The sequence below is a fragment of the Rissa tridactyla genome, chromosome 5 (assembly GCF_028500815.1).
Source record: "Rissa tridactyla isolate bRisTri1 chromosome 5, bRisTri1.patW.cur.20221130, whole genome shotgun sequence".
NCBI classification, from domain to species: Eukaryota; Metazoa; Chordata; class Aves; order Charadriiformes; family Laridae; genus Rissa; species Rissa tridactyla.
This window is the reverse complement of record NC_071470.1, coordinates 71,400,971-71,426,984: the sequence shown is the minus strand read 5'-3', so window position 1 is coordinate 71,426,984 and position 26,014 is coordinate 71,400,971. Positions and strand designations below refer to the sequence as shown.

At 37.4% G+C, this 26,014-nt stretch overlaps 2 protein-coding genes across 9 annotated transcripts in view; one reads left to right on the top strand and one right to left on the bottom strand.

Moving 5' to 3' along the window:
* The window catches only part of INPP4B (inositol polyphosphate-4-phosphatase type II B), a 497,007-nt gene that overhangs the window by 457,655 nt on the left and 13,338 nt on the right, over positions 1-26,014 (top strand). For all 5 annotated transcript variants that reach the window (XR_008466520.1, XR_008466517.1, XR_008466521.1 and 2 more), the window contains 3 exons: positions 3,911-4,026; positions 14,679-14,795; positions 21,897-21,989. The gene's annotated coding sequence lies outside the window, so the exon portion shown is untranslated. The remainder of the gene's footprint in view (positions 1-3,910; positions 4,027-14,678; positions 14,796-21,896; positions 21,990-26,014) is intronic.
* The window catches only part of IL15 (interleukin 15), a 36,577-nt gene continuing 26,486 nt past the window's right edge, over positions 15,924-26,014 (bottom strand). For 3 of the 4 annotated variants that reach the window (XM_054201978.1, XM_054201981.1, XM_054201980.1), the window contains 6 exons: positions 23,322-23,420; positions 20,500-20,609; positions 19,166-19,247; positions 18,646-18,687; positions 16,854-16,997; positions 15,924-16,268 (listed from right to left, as the gene is read on the bottom strand). In XM_054201978.1, the coding sequence (XP_054057953.1) occupies positions 16,155-16,268; positions 16,854-16,997; positions 18,646-18,687; positions 19,166-19,247; positions 20,500-20,609; positions 23,322-23,420 (591 nt within the window). In that variant the 3' untranslated portion in view covers positions 15,924-16,154. The remainder of the gene's footprint in view (positions 16,269-16,853; positions 16,998-18,645; positions 18,688-19,165; positions 19,248-20,499; positions 20,610-23,321; positions 23,421-26,014) is intronic. The other variant, XM_054201982.1, reaches the window with a different exon arrangement.

Genomic DNA, 26,014 nt, shown 5'->3' with positions numbered 1-26,014 from the left:
GTTTGGATAGCTATTCAAAGGCATGCTTTGTCTGTGTGGAGCTGCAGCATTGCTTAATTACTTGCTTACTTGGTTGAAAAGTTCAGTTTGTCACAGCTAATCTTTAATCCACAGCAACTCCCAAATGTATTTAATGCACTGAATATATTGAGTAGTACATGTCGGGGATGGAATAATAAATTAAAAGGTCATTTGTGTACAGTGAAGTATGATTAGGGATCTCTGTAATTTGCATGCCTCTAAGCTCAGATATCTACTGGCAACAGTTCTAGACTGAAAGTGCATAGCATGAGTACAGTGGGTTAACCTCAGCTAAGGGCCAAACTCCACCCCATCTTCTTGCTCACTCCCTCTCCTCAGCAGGGCAGGGACAGAAATAGGATGGGAAAGCTTGTGGATCAAGATGAAGGTAGGCAGATTGCTTACCAATTACTGTAAAGGGCAAAACTGACTCAAACTAGGGAAAACTAATCTCATCTATTGTCAATTAAAATGGATTTGGGTGTTAGAAGCAAATAAAAACTTTAAAACACCTTTTGTCCCCCCTTTACAATGCTCAACTTTATTCCATCACTCTAGACTCCTCTACATCCACCTCTGAGTAGCAGTAGGGAAGGTACCAAGGGAGGGTAGGATTGCTAGTGCATGGTGGTTTTTCTCTGCCGTTCCTTCCCTCTCACGCTGTTCTCCTGCTCTAGTATGGACTCTCCCCACGGGCTGCAGTCCCTCAGGAAAACATGCTCCAGCATGGGCTCTCCATTGGCTACAGTTCCTTTAGGAAACATCCAGCTGCTCCAGCGCAGGGTCCTCCATGAATTGCAGGGAATATTGCTCCAGTGCCATAGAGCACCTCCTCCTTCTCTGTCCTTGATATTTCCTCTCCTCTGCTGTTTCTCATTCTTTTTGTTCTTGCCACACCTCTCTCTGTTTGACTTTTTTTTTTTTTGCCAGTTCTTAAATATGTTTTCAGAGAGTTGCTGCACTCTTGGCTGATGGGGTCAGCCTCTGGTGGGTCAGTTGCAGAGAGGTGGAGAAAATCTCTATAGATTGAGTGCTTGTGCTGCTGGTGTAACCAAAGTTGTGTGCAAGTTGCATACCTAGTTTGCTTTACCACTCTATAGAGGCATGGAAGGGACAGGGGAGGGACCCTTTATCAGGGAGTGTAGTGATAGGATGAGGGGTAACAGTTTTAAACTGAAAGAGGGTTGATTTAGATTAGGTATTAGGAAGAAATTCTTTACTGTGAGGGTGGTAAGACACCAGAACAGGTTGCCCAGAGAAGTTGTGGATGCTCCATCCCTGGAGGTGCTCAAGGCCAGGCTGGATGGGGCTTTGAGTAATCTGGTCTGGTGGGAGGTGTCCCTGCCCAGGGCAGGGGGGTGGACCTAGATGGTCTTTAAGGTCCCTTCCAGCTCTAACCATTCTATAACAGCAAAGGGAGGCAGCCCTTGAACTGCTAGCCAGCAGCTGTCATATGCATATAACCCACTTAGGCTGATCACATGATTTGCAGAGAGAGTATTTGTGGAGAAAGAGCTGAGAAGTTGCAAAGGTAGGAAGGAATGAGATTAAATTTAGGTGCTGTTCCCTTGGGATTTCCCATGGTCTCCCAAGATAAAAGCTGAAGTGGAACAGTTGTGTCCTGCCTGAGAACCATACAGATGGGCTCAGAAAGGATACTTAGAAGATGCTCTGCAGGTTATCCACTCAGTTCCCACCATGGAAGTATTGCCCTGTATGATTGCCTTTTGATTCAGAAGCAAGCCCTAAGCTTAAAAAACGGGGAAGTTCCTCCATCCAGTAATTGAAATTTCCATTTGTAGCACAGCTGGGTCAGAAATGCCAGCTTTTAAATTTGGTGCTAGTATAAAAGCGATTTTAGTGCCATTTTTTATAGCTAAACAATGGATTTGAATTTAAGTTAAAAAAGTGTTTACCTGAAAGGTTCTTATCTAGCTGGATGGTTGGAGGGCTAGCTAGGTATTTTCAATAGCAGGGGATTAAAGATGCTCAGTGGTTCTTTGTTGGTTGACTACAGTTAGTATACAGCTGGCAAGAACTTCTAGTATTTTATTCATCTATTGTCTATTGTTTAACATTGACTCTCACGTATGTTTACATACATCCCTAAGAAAAAATGTTACACATATATCAATTCTATGTTGCAAAGAAGGGCTATTAGAATAAGTTAGAAAAATTATTTGTTTTATTAGAGATACAAAGAAGATGACTAATTTTGTCTAGTGAAGTCGAAGTGTAAATGTCATATTAAGACCTTTATAAGCTCTTAAGACCTATATATCTTTGAGGTTAAATAACAAAGAAAAATAGGATTATTTTAACTAAAGAAAATACTAGTGGTCTTTTCTTTTGATCCTGGGATCAAGAGGCTGGCCATCAGTGAGTTTCCCAGTTCTCTGTAGGGATCATTCTTTTGACTGAGAGTTGTATCTCGGGATGAAATGTAACCTTAAGCGTCTCATCTCAGTTACTGTCTCTCATTCTCTTTTCTTCTGTCAATTCTGCTTTTCAACCCAAGGAATTGTCACCTCACTGCTCTACATCTTCCTTGTTATGCTAAGCAGGATATTGTCATTCTCTACAACCCAAATTAAAGTCTGTATCCTGGAGATACAGTCTAACTCTGAAGGTGTAACTATCCATTTTAAGAGCCCTCTTTAAAGGCCTAATCCCTAACTGAAAGAAATGCAGGAAGGGAGGGTATAAAGGAGATGACAGACAAAAAAGTAACATACAAAATGCAAGATAATAAAATTAAATTATAGTCATCTGACTCATATTCAAGTTGAGATCTGATACTTTGTTTATCAAAAGTTTTTTTATATTTTCTTTTTATTGTTTATTTAACCCTCTACTCTCACCCAGAATGTTGTAGGGTTTCTTCCCAGAAATGTATTTAATTGCTAACAGCTGGGATGCTTACAGTGAATTTATAGAAATTCTGACCTAAGATTTCCAGTAATATTCCCTGTTAGAACATATTCTGAAAAAGTTTTGAGTATTTTTAAATGGGGTAAAAATGAGGTTAAAAAATCCCTTGATTCTAAAATCACTTGTATATATTTTGGGCAACTCAACTCTGACTTTAATAAATAAAAGACACTTTCAGGTCTTTTCATCAACGAAAAATACAAATAGTCTCAAGCATAACGTGGGTTTTACCATTATTACCATTACTGCAAAACAAGAATGAGTTTGTACAATTGATTGCAAAATTATTGCCAAAAGGTACATATCAGGTAGTATTTGAGCAATCTTGAAAAAAACTACACAGAAATACTGCCTTGTATTTAAAAGAATTTGTAGTTTTACCTTTACACAAAGAACATCATTTGGAAAATTCTTCATCACTTTAGATATAGCCAAGATTTTTACTATTGAGCTGATTTTCTGGATTGACTGAGAGCCACTTCAGATTAACTTTAGGTTGTTTTTTTTTTTAGATAGTGAAAGTTGAAAATTCCAGTAATTCTTTGTGTAATACAGAATAAAAAACACTCTCAATTTCCCTGAAGTCCTGAGAAAGTTTGAGAATGTAATCTATATACTCTTTACATGTGCTAATAACCCACACAGTATTTTCCTAGAGCATGAGAAAAATGCAAACTACTTCAACACACATATTTTGACATACATTTTTTATCTTCTTTTCACAAGGACATCAGTAGTCTTATAAGCTGTAACTTAAGAAGTTGCTTCAAAGACTGTTTCTGATGATGTAATACATTTCTCTGTTAGAAAATATTTTCAAGTAAAAAAATAATTTGCAACTCTGCTTACAATGAGAAAACAGCCAGCGTGGATAGATTTATGAGCTCTGTTGATATGCTTTTGTTGTAGGAACAGCTGTGAGTGAATATTGTTTGAGGTAAACATCTTTTCCTTGCAGAAATGTCCAGCCGCACTGTTCAAGTTACAGCATATGTCCCAGTGTCCTAACTATTGTGCAAAAACTGATCTGGAATACTTTCTGGTAGCATCTGAGGACTTGAAACAACTTTTTGGGTGAGCATTGTTTTGCCTTTTTGGATGATAAAAGACATTTGTAAGGCTTTTTGTTTTGTTCTACTAAATAATTCAAAGATCTATTTGCTATAACTGTAGTTATAACTGATCTATTTGATACACTGTAGTTTATTAACAGAAAACTTTGACACAGAGCTAGGGTTGCCTGGAGTTATAATTATGCCCTTCTGGAATGGCTTGCTCAACAAAACTCACTCTGATGACCAAGAATGCACAGACAACCTTAAGCACTACAGATTTCATATCCAAAGGAGATTTGCCTGCACTGAAGCTGTATTCACTGTCTTAGGCATAGCTACTGTGAATATTGGAGGGCTTCATTAAATCAGTCTGGCAGTGAGAGAATGATGCAGTCTGGAAGGACTTCACTGTGATGGAACTGAGTGAAATTTTTATCTCGCATGGGGATACACATGGCACAAAGAAAGGAGCACATATGCATCTCAAGAGATTTAATATGTCTCTTGTTCAGCACTGCTTCAGCTGCAAAACCTAGGGTGGTCTTGCTATTGACAGCAATTAGGTTGGAGATGAGTGTAGCCTGGGCGTTTAATAAGAGGAAAATAAAAGTGTGATACCCTTAAGGAGAAGAGGGCTGTAAAATTAAGTACATACAACATTTTTTACCATGAAGCCAGAAACTGTTTCAGTGTGGGAAAGGTAAAGGCAGATCTTGTTTCATATTGTTCACTATCAAAGGTATTCATGGCATGGGTTGCTGTTGAAAACTGTCTAAATGCATATGCTACTTAGTTCTCACTCTCTGTGTTACTCTTGTATCTCTGCTTCCCAGGGTTTTGTTGAGTGTGGTGGTTACAGAGTACCTTCAGGTGTTAGAGATCACTATTACCAAGGTAGCTTGCACTTGAAATGCTACTTGTAGCTGGGCAGGGAGAAAGAAGACTCTGTTTTCAACACGCAGTATACCTTGAGTTGGTCATGATTTACAGGTTTGGAAGATGTAGCTAACAGCTTAGCAAGAGGAGTCACAGGTGTGTGTCTGTGTGTCTGAATTCCAAATCTTGTCAGCTTTAATATTTAGTGGTTACAATAACTTGAAGGACCAGAGGAAAAAAAAATATTACTTTCTATGCCTTCACCCCTTCCTTGTGACTCCTTATAGCATATTTGTCAGCAGTGCTATCTTTTTTGTCTTGCCCCTTAATGTCACTGCAGCTTAAAAATATTCCGTGCTTTCTGGCACTAGATGCAGATTCATTCATTCACGTGGTCACCCCCAAATAAGCTGTGATGTGATGACAGTTTGCCTTGGGGACAGCTTATTTGGATAGGCATAGAGGTCTTTGATAGATTTGTGAGAACATGACTTTGGAATTGTTGTTTTAAGGCAACTTGCCTAGAAGAAAATTATCTGCATAAACCCCATGTTCTATGATAGCCTGGTATCTATCATCACCATCGTGCTCAGTTGCTAATGGGACTTCTAGAAGTGCCGCTGCAGAGTCAAAAATTGTGACTTCCAAAGAACTGTTTCAGGAACCATTGGCGGTTGGTGATTGTGTCCTTTTCCTGTCCATTGAGGAGGAAAAGGCATCTTTTGCATAGCCTGGTCTTACTGTCAGTCAACAGACAATGGAAATCGTGTACAAGCACATACCTGTAAAAGCTTATGTCCCACCTGTTGACGCAATTGATACCTGCGTTGTGGAAGTTTATCTGCTTGAGATTCCTTCACCAGTGCTGAAACAAAACATAGACTATGCAGAGTTACCAGTGCTTTCAAATATCCCAGAAAATCATGATGGGAAAAAGGGGGACATTAAACTGACAAAAAACACTTTAAGTCTTTAAGCAAATAGTTAACATCTGCACCTTATATGTCATAGCTAAAGAACTCAAAACTTACGAACAACTTAAGAAATTCAATGAATTCTAAGTTGTCCCAGGTAGATCTTCATAATTTATTAGTGATATAAAGTACTAGAGGATGAGGTCCTAAAAAGGAATTATGTCAAGTGATAAAAATACAGTACAGCCAAGGGATTTTGTCTAAGTTACCTTATCCAAATGCCTGATACCTACTGCTAGGAATATTGTCTAGGGTGAAATGAATCCCCATCACTGTCCTAAGGCAGGCAGTGTGAGAGAGACAAATATTGTCTGAAGACATCAATAAAAAATTTAAAATGTTGAATGATGCATGAAAGCAGGAAGCTTGTTACAGAAAAAAGTTGCAGAAATTATTCATAATGATCTAATTTTCTTTGAAATAGTTGTAGCACACTTGCCAAAGGAACAACCAAAGGAAATATAGATTAATCTCTCATTTGTTATCTCGTGACTAAAAGAAGAAAAAAGAATTCTTGCAAAATGTGATGTAAAAAGTCATAATTAAGGCTAATGAGGAGAAGAAATTCCCAGCTGTCATAATTGGTGATGATGAACACCTGCTATTTAGTATTGCAGCCTTAGAGGACTGGGGAGTTTCAGGTAATGCTAACTGAATAAATATTAAGAAACTTGAATGCTTTGAGTTTGGCCAAAAGCATGGTTTGACTTCTCTGTACTCCACTTAAAAACAGTAGACTCTATCAATTTTAAGAAATATTAGGATTTTTTTTTTTTGGTGGGAGAGAGAATTTTGGCTCATTGGGAAACTGATGGCTTCAAAGATGCAACCTGGGATTACTAATATTACTATATTACTGCAAGACTATAGATTTCAAGCTAACCGAAAGTATATGAGTGTTAGAAAAGCTGGGAAAGACAACTTTTAAATAGAATGATTTCTCAGTTTTACCTATGGCACAGATAGCACACCACTACAATACAACATTATCGCTGTTTGTGCCATATTAGATACATTCTAGTGATGTAAGTATATTTTAAATTTTTCTTAAATTCTATTTTTGTCACTTTAATGAGATCTGTCATTTGTGGTAGAACAGCTATTAACGTTATGTAATGATTACTGACATGCAATATTTCATTTTGAAAAGCCCAGTACGGTTGCTTCCTGAAAGGCATTGAATAAACAAAGCTGCAACCTGGTAACTTCTGTTCATCTCACAACAGAAATACTGTGTTCGGGTCTAATTCAGATTCCTTCAGCAATACTGTCACTGTACTTTAAAACTCTATTTTGAGAAAGGAACTTGATGTATAAAAATTTAGTTGTAGTTCTTTGTTTTCCTCAACAGCAACTTCTGAAAAAAGTGCATTCAGAGTACTTAAAATGTTTTTATTTTTACTGGGGGCAGTCCTTAGAACTATGGGGTTTTTCATGCCTTTGTATTCTGATGACCATTGAACATTTTCTGATGGACAATAGGGTTGTTGTTCTTTGTTACTTTTTGTTTAGGTGTCCTGTGGACTGCAAGCTGAAAATCTCTTGATCAGGGTATATGGTAGTCTACCCTGTACACACTCACACACGTAAAATAAGAAGTAGTGTATGAATAAGCTCACCTGTTTGATGTAGGAAAGTGGATAAGCTCTAAGCTGTTCCAGTTAGAACTAGATAAATTCTGATTACACCTGAAGACTCTAACGAAGTCTGTAACAAAAATAATGTCCCTGCCTTAAAGTGCTTGGAATGCAAGATATGAGTAGGTAATTTCAGCAAATATATTATGTGTATTTGAGCCTGTAGATATCTACTGGTAAATCTGCATGTTCTAGAAGGCTAGAACACTCGCTGTAAATAATTTGCAATGGCTTAAAAACCAAACCATCTTTTAATTTTGCTTATTTAACTTCTCATAGTCAGTACTTGATTCACAAAGCAATACCTGGTTTTTTGTGAAATGCAGATATAAATAAAAATGTCTCTTTATTACAAGTGGTAGATGGAACATTTTACCTTACTTGTATCACAAAAATGATAACATCTGGATTTTTTATGTGGCTAGTGCTCATCCTATGTACCTGCCAACATAGATTGGATGTGCAGTGCAAACCACAAAAAAAATTTGCATTGGTTGAACAAGCAGAGTTAGGAATTTTATTGAAAATAAACTTTATAGGAATGAACACACAAAGCAATGTGATTGTATTTTAATAAAACATTATTTTATTATTAGATTATGATTATATTGGGTGTCATAAACAATATGGTTATTATATTCTAACATAACGACAGTTCTCATCATTTAATATGTTCTGGCACAGAGCCTCATACTAGAGTTTGACCAGTGTCTATTCAAAAGCAACACTGTTAATGTATCATCATATAAAAGAGATGTGCATATTTATATAATAATAAGGCCAGTTATTCTCTGGGTACCAAGCCGTCTGAGCTGGAAGACAGTGATGGGGAGCAGAATGAAGCCCCCATAATCCAGGATGAAATGGGACTCCACTTAGTGAGTAGCACTTAGTGCTACTCCACTTAGATGCATACAAGTCTATGGGGCTGGATGAGATCCACCTAAGGGTACTGAGGGAGCTGACGGAAGTTCTCACCAAGCCACTTTGAATCATTTATCAGCAGTCCTGGCTAACCAGGGAGGTCCCAGTTGACTGGAAGATAGCAAATGTGATGCCCATTTACAAGAAGGGCCAGAAGGAGGATCTGGGTAACTGCAGGCCTGTCAGTCTGACCTCAGTGCCGGGGAAAGTTATGGAGCAGATCATCTTGAGTGCCATCATGCAGCACGTACAGGACAACCAGGTGATCAGGCCCAGTCAGCATGGCTTTATGAAAGGCAGGTCCTGCTTGACAAACCTGATCTCCTTCTATGACAAGGTGACCTGCTTAGTGGATGAGGGAGAGGCTGTGGATGTTGTCTACCTAGACTTTAGTAAAGCTTTTGACACGGTTTCTCACAGCATTCTCCTGGAGAAAGTGGCTGCTTATGGCTTGGATGGGTATACACTTTGCTGGGTGAAAAACTGGCTAGATGGCCAGGCCCAAAGAGTGGTGCTGAATGGAGTTAAATCCACTTGGTGGCCAGTCACAAGTGGTGTTCCCCAGGGCTCAGTACTGGGGCCTGTTCTGTTTAATATCTTTATCAACAATCCGGATGAGGGGTTCAAGTGCACCCTCAGTAAGTTTGCCAACACCAAGTTGGGTGGAAGTGTTGATCTGCTTGAGGGTAGGATGGCTCTACAGAGGGATCTGGACAGGCTGGATCGATGGGCCAAGGCCAATAGCATGAGATTCAACAAGGCTAAGTACCAGGTCGTGCGCTTGGGTCACAACAGCTTCATGCATCCCTACAGGCTTGGGGAAGAGTGGCTGGAAAGCTGCCCGGCAGAAAAGGACCTGGGGGTGTTGGTCAACAGCCGGCTGAATGGGAGCCAGCAGCATACCCAGGTCGCCAAGAAGGGCACAGCATCCTGGCTTGTATAAGAAATAGCGTGGTGAGTAGGTGGTGAGTAGGACTAGGGAAGTGATCATCCCCCTGTACTCGGCACTAGGCAACGAAGCTGGTGAGCGGTCTGGAGAGCAAGTCTTATGAGGAGCGGCTGAGGAAATTCGTGTTGTTTAGTTTGGAGAAAAGGAGGCTGAGGGGAGACTTTGTCACTTTCTACAACTACCTGAAAGGAGGATGTAGTGAGGTGGGGGCTGGTCTCTTCTCCCAAGAAACAATTGAGAGGACAAGAGGAAATGGCCTCAAGTTGCCCCAGGGGAAGTTTAAATTGGATATTAGGAACAATTTCTTCATGGAAAGGGTTATCAAACGTTGGAACAGGCTGCCCAAGGAAGTGGATGAGTCACCATCCCTGGAGGTATTTAAAAGACGGGTAGATGTAGTGCTGAGGGACATGGTTTAGTGGTAACTTGGCAGTGCTAGGTTAACAGTTGATGATCTTAAAGGTCTCTTCCAACCATAATGATTCTATGAACATTAAAAAAAAAAAAGATTTCTTTTTACTAGAAAAAAAAATAAATGCAGGTTAGATAATGGTAAATTTACCATCTGGATAGAGCAAACAAAATGCCAGAAAATACAGATTCATAGGAAGATTGAATAATCAAAACAAAATAGAGCATATCTATATATAGAGAGAGATATGCTTTTTAATATATAAAAAATACAATTTTTATAAATATATTAATGTTTACCCCCTGAGCATCAGATAATTTCCATATCATGTATTATGCACATTTATTTAATTAGAAAGGCACAATCACTTACAGAAAGATATCGGAAGTTTTGGCACTGAACAAACTTTGGCTTATTCTCAGCTCTAATTCATCAGCTTTAAAGAAGGTAGTATTTTGTATAAAAGTGTAATCACAAAGTAGGAAATTAGAGTTACTGAACCTCTTTTTATGCTGAAGAAGTTAATGGCACAGGGAAAAGAGATGTAAGGCAGAAGAGTGTCAGACAGCTGCAAACTTTGTTAAAGCCTGTAACTTTGACAAACACTCTTCTGCTCAACAGAAAGTGCAGATACTCCTTTTTATGCTGTAAAAGTGGTTGATGTGAGACATACGAAAGGAAAGTGAGGTTGCTGGAGGATATATTAAGCCACATAACAGGTTGGTTTATCTGGGTGACTACAGATTTTCTGTAATTGTACATGGACATTGGACTCTGACCTGTGCATATTGAATTGGAAAGCCTGGAGGAGTATTGAGTCTCACTAGGAAAAGAGACAAAGGGGCAGAATTTATGCGGTTCAGGGCTTTGTGGGATTACAGTCTGGAGGTGAAACGATGCTGTTGTTTTTTCTTGCCTAGGGAATTTGAATATGATGAGAGACTAGCTATATCACAAGACAAATTTTAAATAAATAGTTGGGTTTAGAAATCTGAAAGAACTGTGGGGACATCCCATTGGAATATAAACCCATTTGTGCTCCCCAGGGAAATTAGATTTTGAAGGAATAGGACGAAAGATTCAATTCTTTTCTTGGGTGACATAGCTTTAGAGTCACAGTTGATAGGAACTCTTTCATGATGCATTTCTGTTGGGCATATGCTTTCCAAATGGACTCTAATAAATTAGTTGAGGATGAACGTATTTACATCAATTCATTTCTTTCGTCCACAAGGACATGTTCTAAAGATTATGTCTCACACCTTAGATAACTCCTGACATTTCTTGAACTGCTTCCCCCCCATTCACCATCCATCTGAGACTTTAAAGCTTTTACTTAATAGTTAGTCACCATCCATCTCTGAAAAATCTGCTTCAGAGTTGGAAGGAAGAGAACCAGGATAAGATTTTCATTTGTATGCTAAAGTTAAAATAAGCTGCTTTAGCTTTAGGTATTTCTAGAGAAATTTCATAGAAATGTTCTAACTTCATCCCTTTTTCCTGTATACATTTTTCACTTTCAGAGGTAGTGGTCTGCCTATGCCATGGTTCAGATAAGTCAGTCATTTAAACAGATGTTTCATTCTTTATTGTATTTGCCCACCTTCTCCCCCATTTTTACAAATCCAATTGATTCCTCGTCAGCTTGACTTGACCAAGAAAATAGCACCTCTAATAAGCATTCAGAAGGGAGTGAGGTTTTGGAAGATTTTTCTTTCTTTATGTCTTTATTTAAGGTGTTGATTATCGGACTAATTAAGCCTCTTGATAAGGAGATGAGAATTCTCCAACATTTTCAGGTTTTGGAGGAAAACAGTTGGAAGGAAACAGTTTAGAGATGCTGATTTGATCTTATCCTTGCAAAATACGTAACATACATTTATGGCTTTCTTTTCCTCCTTAAGTGCGCGTGAATAATATTCCATAGAGAGCATAGTAGCAAAGTTTAATTGTTTCTTCTCTGCCTCTAGAAAAGGTATAGCTCTTTACACACTATGGAATAGTCCCCTTTTAAGTACAGTTCAGTGTCATGTTGATCAGTCCCTGATGTTGTACAGAAATTCTGGTATGCAATGCTGTTTCTGTTGCTCGTAAGGTACACCTTCGTATGGATGAGCTGCAAGTGAAGGCCACTTTGGATAAAAATTAATGCTGTTTCTATTCTCAGGAGCACCAATACTGACTTAAGGATACAGTAAAGTTTGTGTCTCTTGCTTTGGCTTGTGAGCAGCTAGTTCATTCCCACATTCTTAATCCTCCTGCAAAGACATCACATCGTGACCTTGTCTCAGGAATTTCCAAAGTCTTCCAAAAGCCCCCTTTGGTGCCTGTTAGGGAGAAGACATGAATGATTTGACTGCAGTTGTGGGAAGTACTCTGAAATTTACTGTTTAACCTTGAAATTGTAGGCATATCCTTATTTCCATCCAGCCCCTTGCCAAATTCTACTACTCAGAAAGAACTGATGCAGTAGATTCACAGTGAGTTGGAATAATTTTGCTTTCACTGTTATAGTTTAAGGTGCCTCTCACTTCTTTTCCTTTCTCCTGTTTGCTTTTGTTCCTGTAGTGCATGTTTCATTTTTCCTGTCTTTACGATGCTGCAAAGAAGAGGTTGGCAACTCAATCACCTTTGAGTATTACTGTGAGAAAAGCAAAACTTATGATATTGGAGTTACCGATAATTACAGCTAGGCTAAACTTAGGTAACTTTATTATTAATTAAAATTAATAGCTCCATCCTGTTGTGGTGTTGCCCACATTAAACGAGGAAAGGATGGCAGGCAGAGAAAGAGACTGACAAGGATGACAGGACACTTAGTTTGGGTTTAGTGGACAGTACAACCACAATGTATGTGATGCAGCTGTCTAGACAAAAGAGTTGACTGACAATTGTACATGTAATTTACATACTTGGAATCAGTAGTAATGTGATTATCTAGTGCTATGTGTCGTAGGAGAGCTAATTTGCAACATGCCTCTGTCCTAGTCAGTTTTTCTGGAGACCATAACCTACTGGGCAGTAATTTTCTTTGTAAATGTAAATGTCTTTTATTTTGCTTTACAAAATAGATGATACTTCTGGAAAGATTCACTGATCCTCTGGTGTGACAGGAGGTTAATATTATTGCTCCAGCGTAGCCACTTGAATCCCTATACCTGCTGCACCTGCATTCCTACTGAGAGGCAGAAGTCCTGAGAAATGGAACAGTTATTCAGTACTCAAAAATATAGCTGGCAAAATGTGCAGCCAATGGTAACTCAGTGACATTTTCTGTTTAGGCATGTAACAGTATCACTTATTTTCAGGTGCTGAACTAAGCTTTGGAAAAAACCTCACCTGAATCTCTCTTGAAATCTCTGTTGGGCCTGTTCAGAAAGCTGCAGCAGGAAAAACAAAGAAAGAGCAGGCTGTTGCATTCAGGACTTTAAATCAACATACACTGTACTGGCTTCTACAGCAGTTAGCCTCCTTGGCTTCTATTAAACTTTGGATCTGGACCCTTGGTTGAAGGGTTGAATCAGTTGAAACACTGCTTTAGCTATAGAGAATGCCTGTTGATATATATAGCAAATATATTGCTTGCCCTCCTTTGTAAGTACAGTTACCACTGTACATTGGACAGACATCATCTGCACTAGTGCTACTTGGATTATCCTGTTAAAATATAGACAGAAATATGGATAATGAATACCAGGAAAGGAAAAATAGATTTTAAATTATTACAAAGTCAGGAACACAGAATTATGTAGTTCAAAACTTTTGTGAGAGCGCATTATTCTTATCTTCTGGTGTCAAAAGGTATTTTTCTTTCTGAACATAGAAACACTCTGCTATGAGTCACCTCAGTCCCAAACTGAGTTGGATTAATTGGAGAAAATACAGTATTAATCTTTTTCTTAACATTTACCAACAGCAGGTGGAAAAGATTAGGTAGTAAATGACTAGACCTTGTGTAGAAGAAATACCTTCCTCAACCTACGGATGCTTACTTCAAAAGTAGGCACCCTGAATTGTTTTTACTGTTCTACCTGCAGTATTAACAAGTCAGATCAGATTCATGCATGTCTTTGTCATATTGAATATTTTCCTTCAGGACACGTATGAATTCCCTCACTAAATAAATAAATACCAACCTGACCTTAATTTAGTCCATCCTTTATACTGATCAGATCATTTCTTATAACCATAGGACTCAAGATGTAGTAAAGTTTTCAGTTGGCAGCTTAGCTCTCAGGAAAAGGAAAACCCCAGGAGAAATACTGGAGAACAAGATTAGGAAATGGCCTTTTCTGGCTCTATGAAATAAAAGAGATATGGACAATGTCCAACAAAAAGTGGCTAACAGAGTGATCACAGAGTTAGCAATATTCTTCTGGTAAGACAAATTCTCAGTATTTAACATACTTGCAACTGGTAAATGATTTAATGAAAAACAGGGTAAAATTAATCAGGTAACTGATTTTCACAATGGCCAAGATAAAGAAAACTACCTGAGCAAAGGGGCTGTTTGTTTCTTCCATCATGAATACTGCTGGAGGTCCCTCAAAACTAGAAATAAGGAAAATCCCTTTATCTCTTTTGATAAAGACCACAGTTGTAACTTGGTATTACCTTGCCTGTGCATGTGACATCAGATAAGAGAAAATCATATTCAATGCATACCATTGTTTTAAGGAAAAATTTAAAATGTTGGACCAGTTTACTCCATTCAAACTATGTAATAAACACTTCTTTCATTGATGTTTTGCAGTGGCAAATAATTTGTTCATTTCTTCTGTGATACCTCTGCCAGTGTTTAATCCTGATATCAATGTGCTTATGACTTTACCAGTTAGTCTATAAGTCACCTGGAAGATGACATCCACTGTGCTCCCATTTGTGTTCGTTCTCTTCTAGTTTACTGGAGATTCAGCTCCTCGGAGTGCTGAAGATGGACTGTTGGGAGTAACCCACCAATAACGGAGTGCCAGCCACTGTATTTGCTGCCATAATGAGACTGAGACCTCCTGCCTGGTAAGTGGACAGCTGAATCACTCAGCCATTTATCTAATGAAGATGGAGAAATGGAGGTGCCTGGAGAAAAGAATTACTTGTTATGGATAGCAGTTGGTATGACATGGTTATGAATCACGAAGAAAGCAGTTACTTTAGAAAGAGCTGAAAGAAGACTATGAAACATTTCAGAACTACCAGGGGACGGGTGACTGCATTGAGTCTTAGAAATACAGTTATCATGATTTCCAATAACTGGTGAAAAGTGATTCCTGCCTTTGAAGTTCTTAGCCCCAAAGGGGACCAAAGTTACAAACTCTACTACATAGGAAAGATTTCTACCACATAGAATTATGTGTGTAAGAGACTTGGTCACCTCCTTTATTGAGAGAATGAAATTTATGCTACTTTTCTTTGGCTGAAGTTTATGTTGAAATCTTTGGTAATTGCTAAAGGAACTGTGGCAATTACCATAATGACTGAGGTAGTGTCTGTGTCAGAGGTAACAAATGAAGTAACAAAGCATGTCCTGTCATTGAACAGTGGAACGAAGCACCAGCATTACCTTCTGTTGAGAAGATTGGAGATAATCTTTAATACCTATATGCTACCACTGTATAAAAAGGAAAAAAGGCAAGAAAGAATCTTGAAATAAATATTCTAATTTTTTACTTTGAATTCTTAGGCAAAACAAGTAATTGGGTTTACCTGAAACCATAATAGAAATAAATATATTAAGAGATAACCGATAGACCTTTAAGACAAATAGGCCTCAACATGTCTTTTGACACCAGTTCATTGAAGGAATGTTAATGAGAAAAAAAATAGCAAGGAAAATTGTCAGTCATGAATAAGAACAGAAGTGAAAGATGAGCTAGGATCTTCTAGGAGCACAGATGGTAAAGGGATAGATTTCAGATAACAAAAATAGCTATAGCCAAATGCTTTAACAGGGTATGATGATTTTATATTAATAATAATAAAAGAAGAGCTTTTCTCTGAAACCACATTCGGTTAGCCCTGAACTGATGTTCTTGAGGAGGTTCCCGCTGGAGATAGATTTCTTAAAGAATTTTGTTGAAAGGTTGGTAAATTAGGCAGGATTTCTTTTCCAGTGGACTTACAAATAAAGACACTTTAAGTCAAGAAGAAGCTTTAAACCCTGTTAAATTCCTTTCATTTTTATTTCATAAGTAATATCATTTGTACGTATTTGGTTACAAATACATTGTGAATTACAGGGATTTTATTATTCTTTGTTTACGTGTTTTGCTATGTAAGTAGAATTGTCAGTGATGCTCTTTTCATTTTATTGGTGATAACGTAATTTCTCTGAGGATGTTCATGGAAGAATCTTAGTTCCCAACTTCTGTCTTTTGGTCAGTGTTTGCATTCCCTCTGTATAACCTTGACGAAACTCTGTATAAATTCTGTAAAATTTTTTTCTTCATACTCTTCACATTCTTTGCATTTTGCTGATCTTGTGGAATTTGACTGAAAAAGAAAATGCAGTAGTAAAGCAGGATACTGATCTGTTTGTTGTGATAGAAAACTAACCCTTGTTTGTCCTGGGTTTGTGAATAACTCCAATGCAGTCAATGGCTATGCAAAGCATTACTGGAGGCTGCCATGGTACTTATGGTCTGTGCAGCTCCTGGCTTGCCTTCTGAGTAGGATCAGCTTTGAAAGATACACTTCAGTGAGAGATACAAGTGGCTGTCCCTTTGAAAATTAGGATACTTTTCTGTATGTGTCTGAGCATACCAGACTTTAGACACTGAAGTTACAAATTGTTATTTGTAATACACTTACACATTCAAACACCCTGACTTATATACGTGTACACAGTAAAAAGTATTTGCTTTGATGAGAATCCTGAAAGTGTTTTTCTAAAAACCACTAAATTCTGCTTTTTCATTGCTATATGTGTAGCTTTTTCATTGTCATACGTACAGGTAACTGGATCCCATTTGCTTTCACCTGTACCATCCCACCTTTTATGTAACAAAAGAGGTATTTCTCCTACTGAAGAAACGCTTTTGATTTGCCCTTTTTCCACAGACTGTTGGTGTTACTTACCTTGTTATTTTCTAAGCTTGCATTTCCATTTTTCCATATGTTCAATACATCCTGTGTTTTACTACAATTTTTGATAAGACATTCTTGAAGAATCACTTTTGTCTCTAAGAAAAAGCATCTCATTACAGGTTCTTGGCATTCTTTCTGAAAAAAAAAAAAAAAAGAAGTTGCAATAGTTTTACAATTAAAAAGGAGTAAGTGACTGTAAGATATAATTTACCATGAAGTGGCTCATTTTTATTTACTGGATATGTCTTCTTTCTATTCAAATACTTTAAATATTGGCAAAGATTGGCTGTGAGAGCTGACAATGTAAAGGCCATCCAATTTGCTAAGATGAGATGAAATGTAGTGTCTCGGTGAAGAACACAGGAAAATAATTAATTAGGATAGAAATTTGCGAGACAGCTAAACATAGTGGAATTAGATTAGTCTCATTCTTAGTTCTAGCACTTTCATTCAGAGATCTGAATTCAGAATAGGTAGGGGATAAGAAAAAGTAGATATTACCTGTATTTCACAAATTAAAGAAAAAGAAGCAGAGGAATTAATTTCTCCATCAAGTCAACAATAAACCCAAGAATAAGTCTGAAGTTGTCTGACTTGCATAGCAGACTGTCCCACTTTTAGAAAATCTTCCTGACATTACCAGGTATTAAATCAGCCATTACAATTGATTGACCTCTTTGGCTCAGTTCTGTTAAGAGAATGTGTGTGTGGCTGTGGAGATGCATGTTTTGCGACCTTTTTTCCTGTCATGTACAGGGCTAACTGTACAGACACATGAGGCTCTTGCTTTCTCAAGCTTGCCAGATCCACTGAGCATATCAGCATTGCTGTATTCTGCATGCACACTGAGTCTGTTCTGCACTGAGGTAGTCAGTCCATCATTTCTAGGAAATCTTTCATTAACTCTTTATGTGCAGGATTCATATATGATCTGTGTTTTGCACAGTCCTTGTGTGAATGTTTATGTTGTCAGGAAAGCAATGTCTCACAAGCAGGCTACTACCACAGCAATGAATCCTGCCAATTCTGACAGGGCTGTACCAAAGGTGACTGCTAAGATTGGGCTATTGGCTGGATTCATTTTCTTGGTCGGATGTATGTGTCCCATGGAGTGCAGACTGAGAATTATGAAAACAGATCATGAAAAAGTCTCTTCAGGAATGAATTTATGGAAACTGCATTTAAGGTGATTATATTTTATGTAGATTTCCTTGATTTTATTAAGAATTATATTGACCAATTAACATAATTCATCCTTTGCAGAATAAATTATAATCTGCAACTATTAGAAATCTAAATCCTTCAGAGTACCTAGGTATTTGCTGCTAAGCTAAGGAATGACAACAGCAGAGAAATGCACAGGTAGATGCTGACAGTTACTCTCCATATTCCGCTTCTCCAGTATTTTATTCTACTAAATAGTGCATGGTGTTAAATAACTACCTTTGTCACTTTGTCAAAGTATTTGTCACTTTTTTCCTCCCTCAAATTACAAACAAATACTAACATTATTTTAGCAGTGTTTGCTTTGATAGGATCATTTTGGATCATCCCTTTAAATTGATTAATTTTTATAGCAGGTGATTCAATAAAAATAATTAATATCTGCTTACATAATTTATCATAAGCACTTTAACTAACAGAACTGTTCCTTCCAAGGCAAATTATTTGATTTCTGAAACTTTTCTCAAATTAGACCAAGGCTGCCTTAGAAGAAAGTTGTTAGTAAAGAAATGAAGCCACCATATCAGACCAGTTGTGGTCAAATTTTAAGTTTACTTACATCCTCATCTGTATTTGCAGTATATAAACTGACATCAATATCCTAAAAGAAAACAAGAGTTAGAATTATGGACATTAACTAGCAGATTTAGAGATAATAAAGCTAACTCTGCAAGACGTATTAGCTCCAAGTTCAAAGGCCCAATCCATCTGGGCACTGGGGGTCAGCAAGTCAGGGGATCCACCTAGTAGCCTGCAGGATGGGCTTCACTGTGAGCAGGACTCATCAGAATTGAGTCCCACAATACTTTCTCTGAAGGAGTTAACTTCCAAGCCCACTGCCCCTTTTCTTAGGAAAAGGGAGAAAGAAAATGATATTTAGTTCTAGAGTCTGCTGTATTTGGTCAACTCCAATTCCCTTTAACCTTCTATTCCTTTGCTTCCACCCATAAAACAGCATTATACAAACACCATCCCTTTTCCTGCTCCCTGTCACTGACTCTTAGCAGAGTAGAGTGCTAAATATTTAATTACGTCTGCTCCTATGATTATATGAAATGCTGACTTTTTTATGAACTTACTTTGGATGTCTTGATCTGCTCCAAATCTTTCAGAACTTCTGCCCACTTGCAATGACCTGCTGCTGTCTTTGGTACACAAGCACTAGAAAAGAAGAAATCCAATGACCATTAGGCTAAACAGTAGGTATACACAACGTTTATGCTGAAAAAAGGTCAGAGATTACTAAGATGCTATAGCTATATTGTTTACATGTATATATATACCTATGGTAAATGTGTGGGGCAAGTATATTTGACAAATCATCAAATCATATAGATACATAAAAACCGTATCTCAGTCACACACCATATAAACAGTCAATTTGTTTTTTAAAAAGGCCAGTTTAATAGAACATAATGTAAGAGAAAGGTTCAACTACTTAATGTAAAATACCTCAATTCTTTTAAAGTATACAAAAAAAATCACAAATTTCAAAGTCTTTTATACTAAAATTTTCCCCCCTGCTGCTATGGAATTTCTACCTTAAGCCCTATAGAAATATTATTTGTCATTTTAGATGTAATTTTTTGTGTACAGGAAAGCTTCCTCCTGCTATGGATAAGACTGGGCTCAAAGTGAACCACTAAAGGGTGGAAGTAAGATTTCCTTCTCCTTGGAAGATTTTTGGAATGTGAATTGCAGTTTTAATGTATCCCCACTTGGATCCTTAATTTGGATGCCTTTCAGTACCGCTGTACTATAAATAATATACAACAATATAGCGAAAGGCAGACCAACTGTTTTCAGAAGTTGGCTTAAAACAAGCAGTTATTAAACATTTGAACATTAACCAAAGGCTCAAAAATGACAAGATTTTTGGGAAAGGAAAAAAAGGTGGGGGTTATAACAAGAATCAGAGGACACTTACCATGTTTTTTCCAGGGGAGAAGAGAGAGAAATGTCAGACCTTAGTAAAGACTGAAGGGGCACAAGGAGAAAACAGGTGGGGCATGTAGCCCCTAGAAGCAGGGCCAATTTTCTGAGTCAGGGAACTGGAGTGAGAATGGAAGGAGGCGTGTCATGTACATAATTCAGCATACATATTTAAAAATGCTCACAGGTGGTGTTTTTTCATTACAAAGACATATGGAAATTGATGGAGGTCTTTAAATGCAACAATTCCAACAACTTGCGGGTTGTCTTGGAGATGAGGGCCAAGATGCATTCTTGACCAGATTGAGCCTCGCCAAAGACAGAATAAAGTAAGGGACTGTGGCCTGTGAAGCAATGGGGGACTGCATATTGTGGCAGGAGAGGGTCCACTCTCTAAAGCAACTGGAGGCAAGTAACAGCTGTAATAGGAAAAATAAATAATTCAAATTTACTGTCTAATTAGCATTGCCTTTGTAGTTACCATAGGAAGAAGATGATTAGTCCCATCTCAGTCTTTAAAAGGCAAAAGAAATGGCTGTTCAGAAGAAGATACAGCTGATATTGCAGACAAATACTTTTCAGGTGTGTTTTCTGAAAGACACAACCAAGACAATAGCTTGTCACAATGTGATTTCACAGAATTTTGCCTTAATACTGACTTAATTAACCCGTTTGACAAGACATCCAATCAAAATAAGACTATCTGTTTTGTGTAGATTGAAAGACCAACGGATTCGTAGCTTGCAGAAATATATAATCACTTTACAAAACAGCTGATAGAAAATCAGATGCTGAAGACAGGCTGCAAAATTCTGAACTCATCCTGGACTACCTAGTTATTTATCTTTTCCTACTGCAGACTGCAATTTAATGCAGGGACAGTAGTAAACAACTTTTGTTTTGTTTTCCGTCCTGGAGACCTTTCTCCTGGCTACCTTTTGCCACCCAAATTCTGTGAATAACCTATAACATTACCTGCAACATTGTGGTTGCGTATATATGAAACTCTGCATCAAATACATCAAATGTTATAGCTATTGATCTTAAATACAATATTTAGATATAGTACATATTTATACTTCATTACATAGTGTATGTACATCTAATAGTGAGAAGTGATGCATTTAAGAAGTCTGACAGTGGAATATGGCAACTGGAAATAAGGAGGAGTTGTGAGCTGTGCATTGACCGTCAGCAAACGTTTCACTGTGTGCAGCCTGGGAACCTTGGTTCCAAAGTCACAAGCCCTTTACTTTAAGCTGATACACTTCCTTCACAGAGCTAGGTTAATTATCGTCCAACTATGCTTTTGATCCAAGGTTTTATTTCTTATCATATGTGCAACAATTTTATATTCACTTACTCAAATGATGTTTCTTTATCAGTGGTTTATTTACATACTAACTTGCAAGTGAATATTTAAAAAATGGTCCAGAGAATGTAATAAATAAGAGCTAGCACTGCACAGTAGTAAAAATACAAAAATGGGTGGTCAATCCATACATTGTCAGGTTTGCAACTTGCTGAAAGCCACCTTATTAAAGTATCCACTGGCAAAGGCAGGAGAGTAATACTTACATGTGTCACAGGGGACTTCTGAAGAGTATTTGTAACAAATATTTGTTATTCTCTTAAATTGAAAATGTTTTAAATACATTGCAATTATTTTGTTTACAAAACCCACAGATACAGCTAAAATAGTGTAATAACCTAATCATTACATAAAATTCCACACTCAATAATGGAAAGCAGTGCCAGACCCTTTTATGACCTGTGTGTGTCCAACACCTATTAAATAAGAAGTATGTAAATGAAGATAAATAATCTAAATTACAGTAAGACCAGAGCAAGTAATATCCATCTTCTGAACTATTTCAGTATGGAACATGCCACGTTATTGTTACCCAAAGTATGTCTAAAAACAAGACTCAACCTGTTACTGTTTCCACAACAAATGGAAATTGAAAATACGTGAGTATGAAAATGAAAATATTAAGCATATATAAATATATATTTTCCAAATTTACAAGAATGTAATGGAAAAGAAATATTAACTGCTTGGCTATGGTGAAAAGAGCTAAATCGTTTTGTATGCCAGAATGGCTCTAACCTTTCCGCAGTTACAATTGTTTTATCTGAAATTCATCACAGTGTTGGTTTTGTGGTTTGGGGCTTTTTTGGTTTGGTTTATTTTTTTTTGGGGGGGAGGTTGTTTGGTTGTTTGGTTGGTTTGGGGTTTTTTTGGTGTTTTTTTTAATCTGCATACTAACTTTTGATTTAATTTGCCAATCCTTAAAAAAAATCCTATTTTGGGTTTTGGCATTTTTCTTTTAAATTTATTTGAAGTTCAAAAGCAGCCTTATGGGGAAACTAAAAGTACATTTAAAAACATTTAAAATCTGATTTGGTGGATACAGCTGAAGAAAGCATGTTTTAGTCCCATGGTTAAATTTTTAAAAACATGTTTTAACAAAATTATTTAAAATGTATTAGAAATATTTTACAGTGGATAAACACTGTGATCATTTTACAAGCTGGTTTTTATCAAACAAGATGAGGTGGCTACAAATGAAAATACAGAAGACTTATGTTTTGTCCATAAGCACTTACCAGCTGTGTGTTTCATAATTATTATTATGGAGCCTTAAAAAGCTGATTTGAGAGGGAGTTCCAGTCCAAATGCATTGTCAAATTTATGCTGTAGAACAAAGTGTTCAAGGTGAGGAAAATAATACATTATAGTACCTAGTGAATAATGGGCCAAGGTTATCATTAGTTTGTCATTTGTTTTCTTTTTTTAATAATTGTTCACTGTGATGACAATAGAACACTGTGTTCTTAATGATTAATGTAGTTACTTTGATCTTTGGTTTTCTTAAATATGGTAGGTAACTTTTTTATTGTAATGAAATAATCATTGCCAATTTAAAATAAAAGCTTAGTTTTTATAAGTAATAGAGAACTTCACTGATTGCAAAATGTATAAAAAATATACTACATGCATACTCTAAAGGGTATTCCATTTGTTTATAAAGAGGTTCTTAATGTCCAGTAGATCACCTAACACATTCCTTTCAACAATTCAGGGCCATTTTCTACTTGAATGTCTTAATTATTTCATCCACTATTCTTTAACAACGTAAGAAATGTTAGCTCACTTACATGCTTTGAAAAATTATTCTTCTGCCTTGAACGCACATTGTTGTAATGTAAAAAATTTCTTTGGCTATTGCCAATTTTTCACTTTTACTCTTTAATCATTAACCAATCGCTCTCTGTATTCATTATGTCTCTGATACTTACCCTTGTTTTATGGAAGCTTGAACTTTGGACAAGGGAGCGGCTCATATTTAAATACATACATATTCTTATCTGTAGCTTGTGTCCTGATAACCTGCAAATCTAGGTTAAGGATTAAAGCCTGTGTTATTCCAAAATGCAACTGTTATGATATACACAATAATCTGTTTGGTAAAGGAATGCTGGTTTTCTATAATGACAGTAAAATCAAGTGCTTTAAGAGCAGTTACCACTGAGTGAAAGCTAAGCCACAGTAGTACTGTTTTTAAAGAAGAAAACATATAAGCAAATGACAAAACTTTTCTTTAACAAGGCAGAAACACTTGCTGATTTTGCTGTTTTGGATGTCACAGAAACTATAATCTAACCATAATACATGAGTCAAAAGAAAATATTTGTAGCTCTTTACAATATTTATGCAAAGGAAAGTACTGAAAGCTAAAATCACATGTCTTTGCCTGTATACTATATTTCCAAATGTCTTTATGATTTGCTTATAAATTTGTCAGTGAAACCTTGAGATGTGATATTCACAACTAAGAAAGTTTAGTTCCTTTGCAAGTTGGTGTTATCTACAAAGGTCCTATTTTTATTGCTGACTTTGAACTGTATTTTTATTCTTAGAGAATGTAGGTCCTGAACCTACAAGTCCTTGGCCACCACTTGTTTATGTGTGTGTACAATTTCAATACGGTTCCTCAGTCTAAAACGGCGCTTTCCTTCATTAGGATGTCTCTTTAATAAGTAAGTAGGCAGCAGTCCGCTCTCAGCCTCCATTTTGCTAGACTATTGTACTAGATCTTGTTGGGATGGAGTTCTGCATAGTAGCTGGTATGATGCTATGTTTTAGATTTGTGGCCAAAACAGTGTTGATAACTGACCAATGTTTTAGCTATTGCTGAACAGTGCTTGCAAGGCCTTCTCTTTTTCTCTTCCCTGACACCCTCAGGGAGTGGGCTGGGGGTGCACAAGAGTTTGAGACGCGACATGGCCAGGACAGCTGACCCAAACTGAGCAAAGAGATACATCAACACCGTGTAACATCGTATTTAGCATTAAAAGAAGGGGGGAAGTTTTTCTGAGGTAACCATTGCTCGGAGACTGGCTGGGCATCAGTCTGCTGGGGGGAGGCGGTGAGTGATTGCTTTTGCATTACTTGGGGTTTTTTTCCTTTTTTTTCTCTTTACTTATTAAACTGTCTTTATCTCAGTCCTTGAGTTTTTCTTTGTTTTACCCTTTCCATTTCTCCCTCCTGTCTGACTGGGGCAGGGAGTGACCAAGTGAGTGGCAGCTAGCTGCCAGCGGGGGTCAACCCACTACAACTATACAATGCAATCTCTTGAATACAGTTGCCTCCTTTTCTGTGATCTTCCTAGCAATCTTCATCTGCTTCATTGTTCTGGAAAACAAGGGACTAGACATATACAACACACTAAGATCTCATGAAGGATTTTAGAAACTGGTGCTAGTATTTTCACCTTACATGCGAAATAGGGAACTGGCTAGTGCCAGTGTTTTTTTTCATGACTGTATCACAGTGGTGCCTCATTCATACTTCAATAATGTGTTCCCCTGCCAGAACTTTATGTCCAATTCTTTCAGAATCCTGGAATGTATGAAGAATCTTTCACTATTTGCAAAAAGCCTTCTCCTGACAAAAAAACCCCACAAACAACCAAAAAACCCCCAAAGTCTAACTTGCTTAATATTTGTTTACTCTCAGTTTTTCCCTAACTTCTTGACCTCTAGCACACAGCTTTTTTCTTGATCAGCCCTTTTCTCCCGTTGCCTCTGGGCTTTCTGGCTGGTCTCAATTTTGCTGATAGGCATCACTAGTCCTTCCATTCCTTACTCCTGTAAGCAAATCATCCTCCTCAGACTGTTCTCTCTTGTAATAACCTCTATTCCGTTTTTGTTCATCCTTGGCTTCTTGTTTTCCTTCTTTTTTTTGTGTGTATGGTATGTTGCTCTTCTCTAATTGGTGGCCATGGAATGTTTTGGTTTTGCCCATTTCTCATCTTCATTCTGTAGTGCAATAGACTTATTCTTACACATTATTTATCCTATTTTAGTCAGTCTCTATTTCTGCCCTGTTCTACAGATATGTGTCCTCAACGCTTTCTCTTTGACTTCTTGTGAAGTAAAGGGACATAAATCCTCTCTTCTTTTCTCTGTTACTGCTGCAAATTTCCCTCTAAAAGTCGTACCATCACCTCCAACTCTTTCTAGTCCTTGGAAGTTTTATTGAGCAACATCTCAGGCATACAGTGTTTTTTTCAAATACATATTCAAGGACTGTCTACATCATGCATCATTGAGCTCTACACCCATTCATTTGCATGGTTTCTGCAATTCTTCTCCTGCGGTCTCCTTTGCCACAATAATTACAGCCTCCTTTTAGAGAACTTGGCTTCCTCCCCCAACAAAATCTCATCCTGTGGCACTTATTCTGTTGTTCTCTGTTTGTTGGATACTCTCATTAATTGTTCTGTCCTCTTGTGCTAGGGAAATCCCTTTCAAGGGGACAGAGTGTTGCACAACTAGAGTGCTGCATGTATTTAAGGTTGTGTTTTGTGCATAATATTCAAGCTCCTTCTCTATGCTCAGAAGCATAGAGAGCATTGTTAATGTCAGAATCTGTAAGATCGGGAAGAAAATCAGATGTTTTTCCCATTTGTATCGTAGTCTTCTAGAAA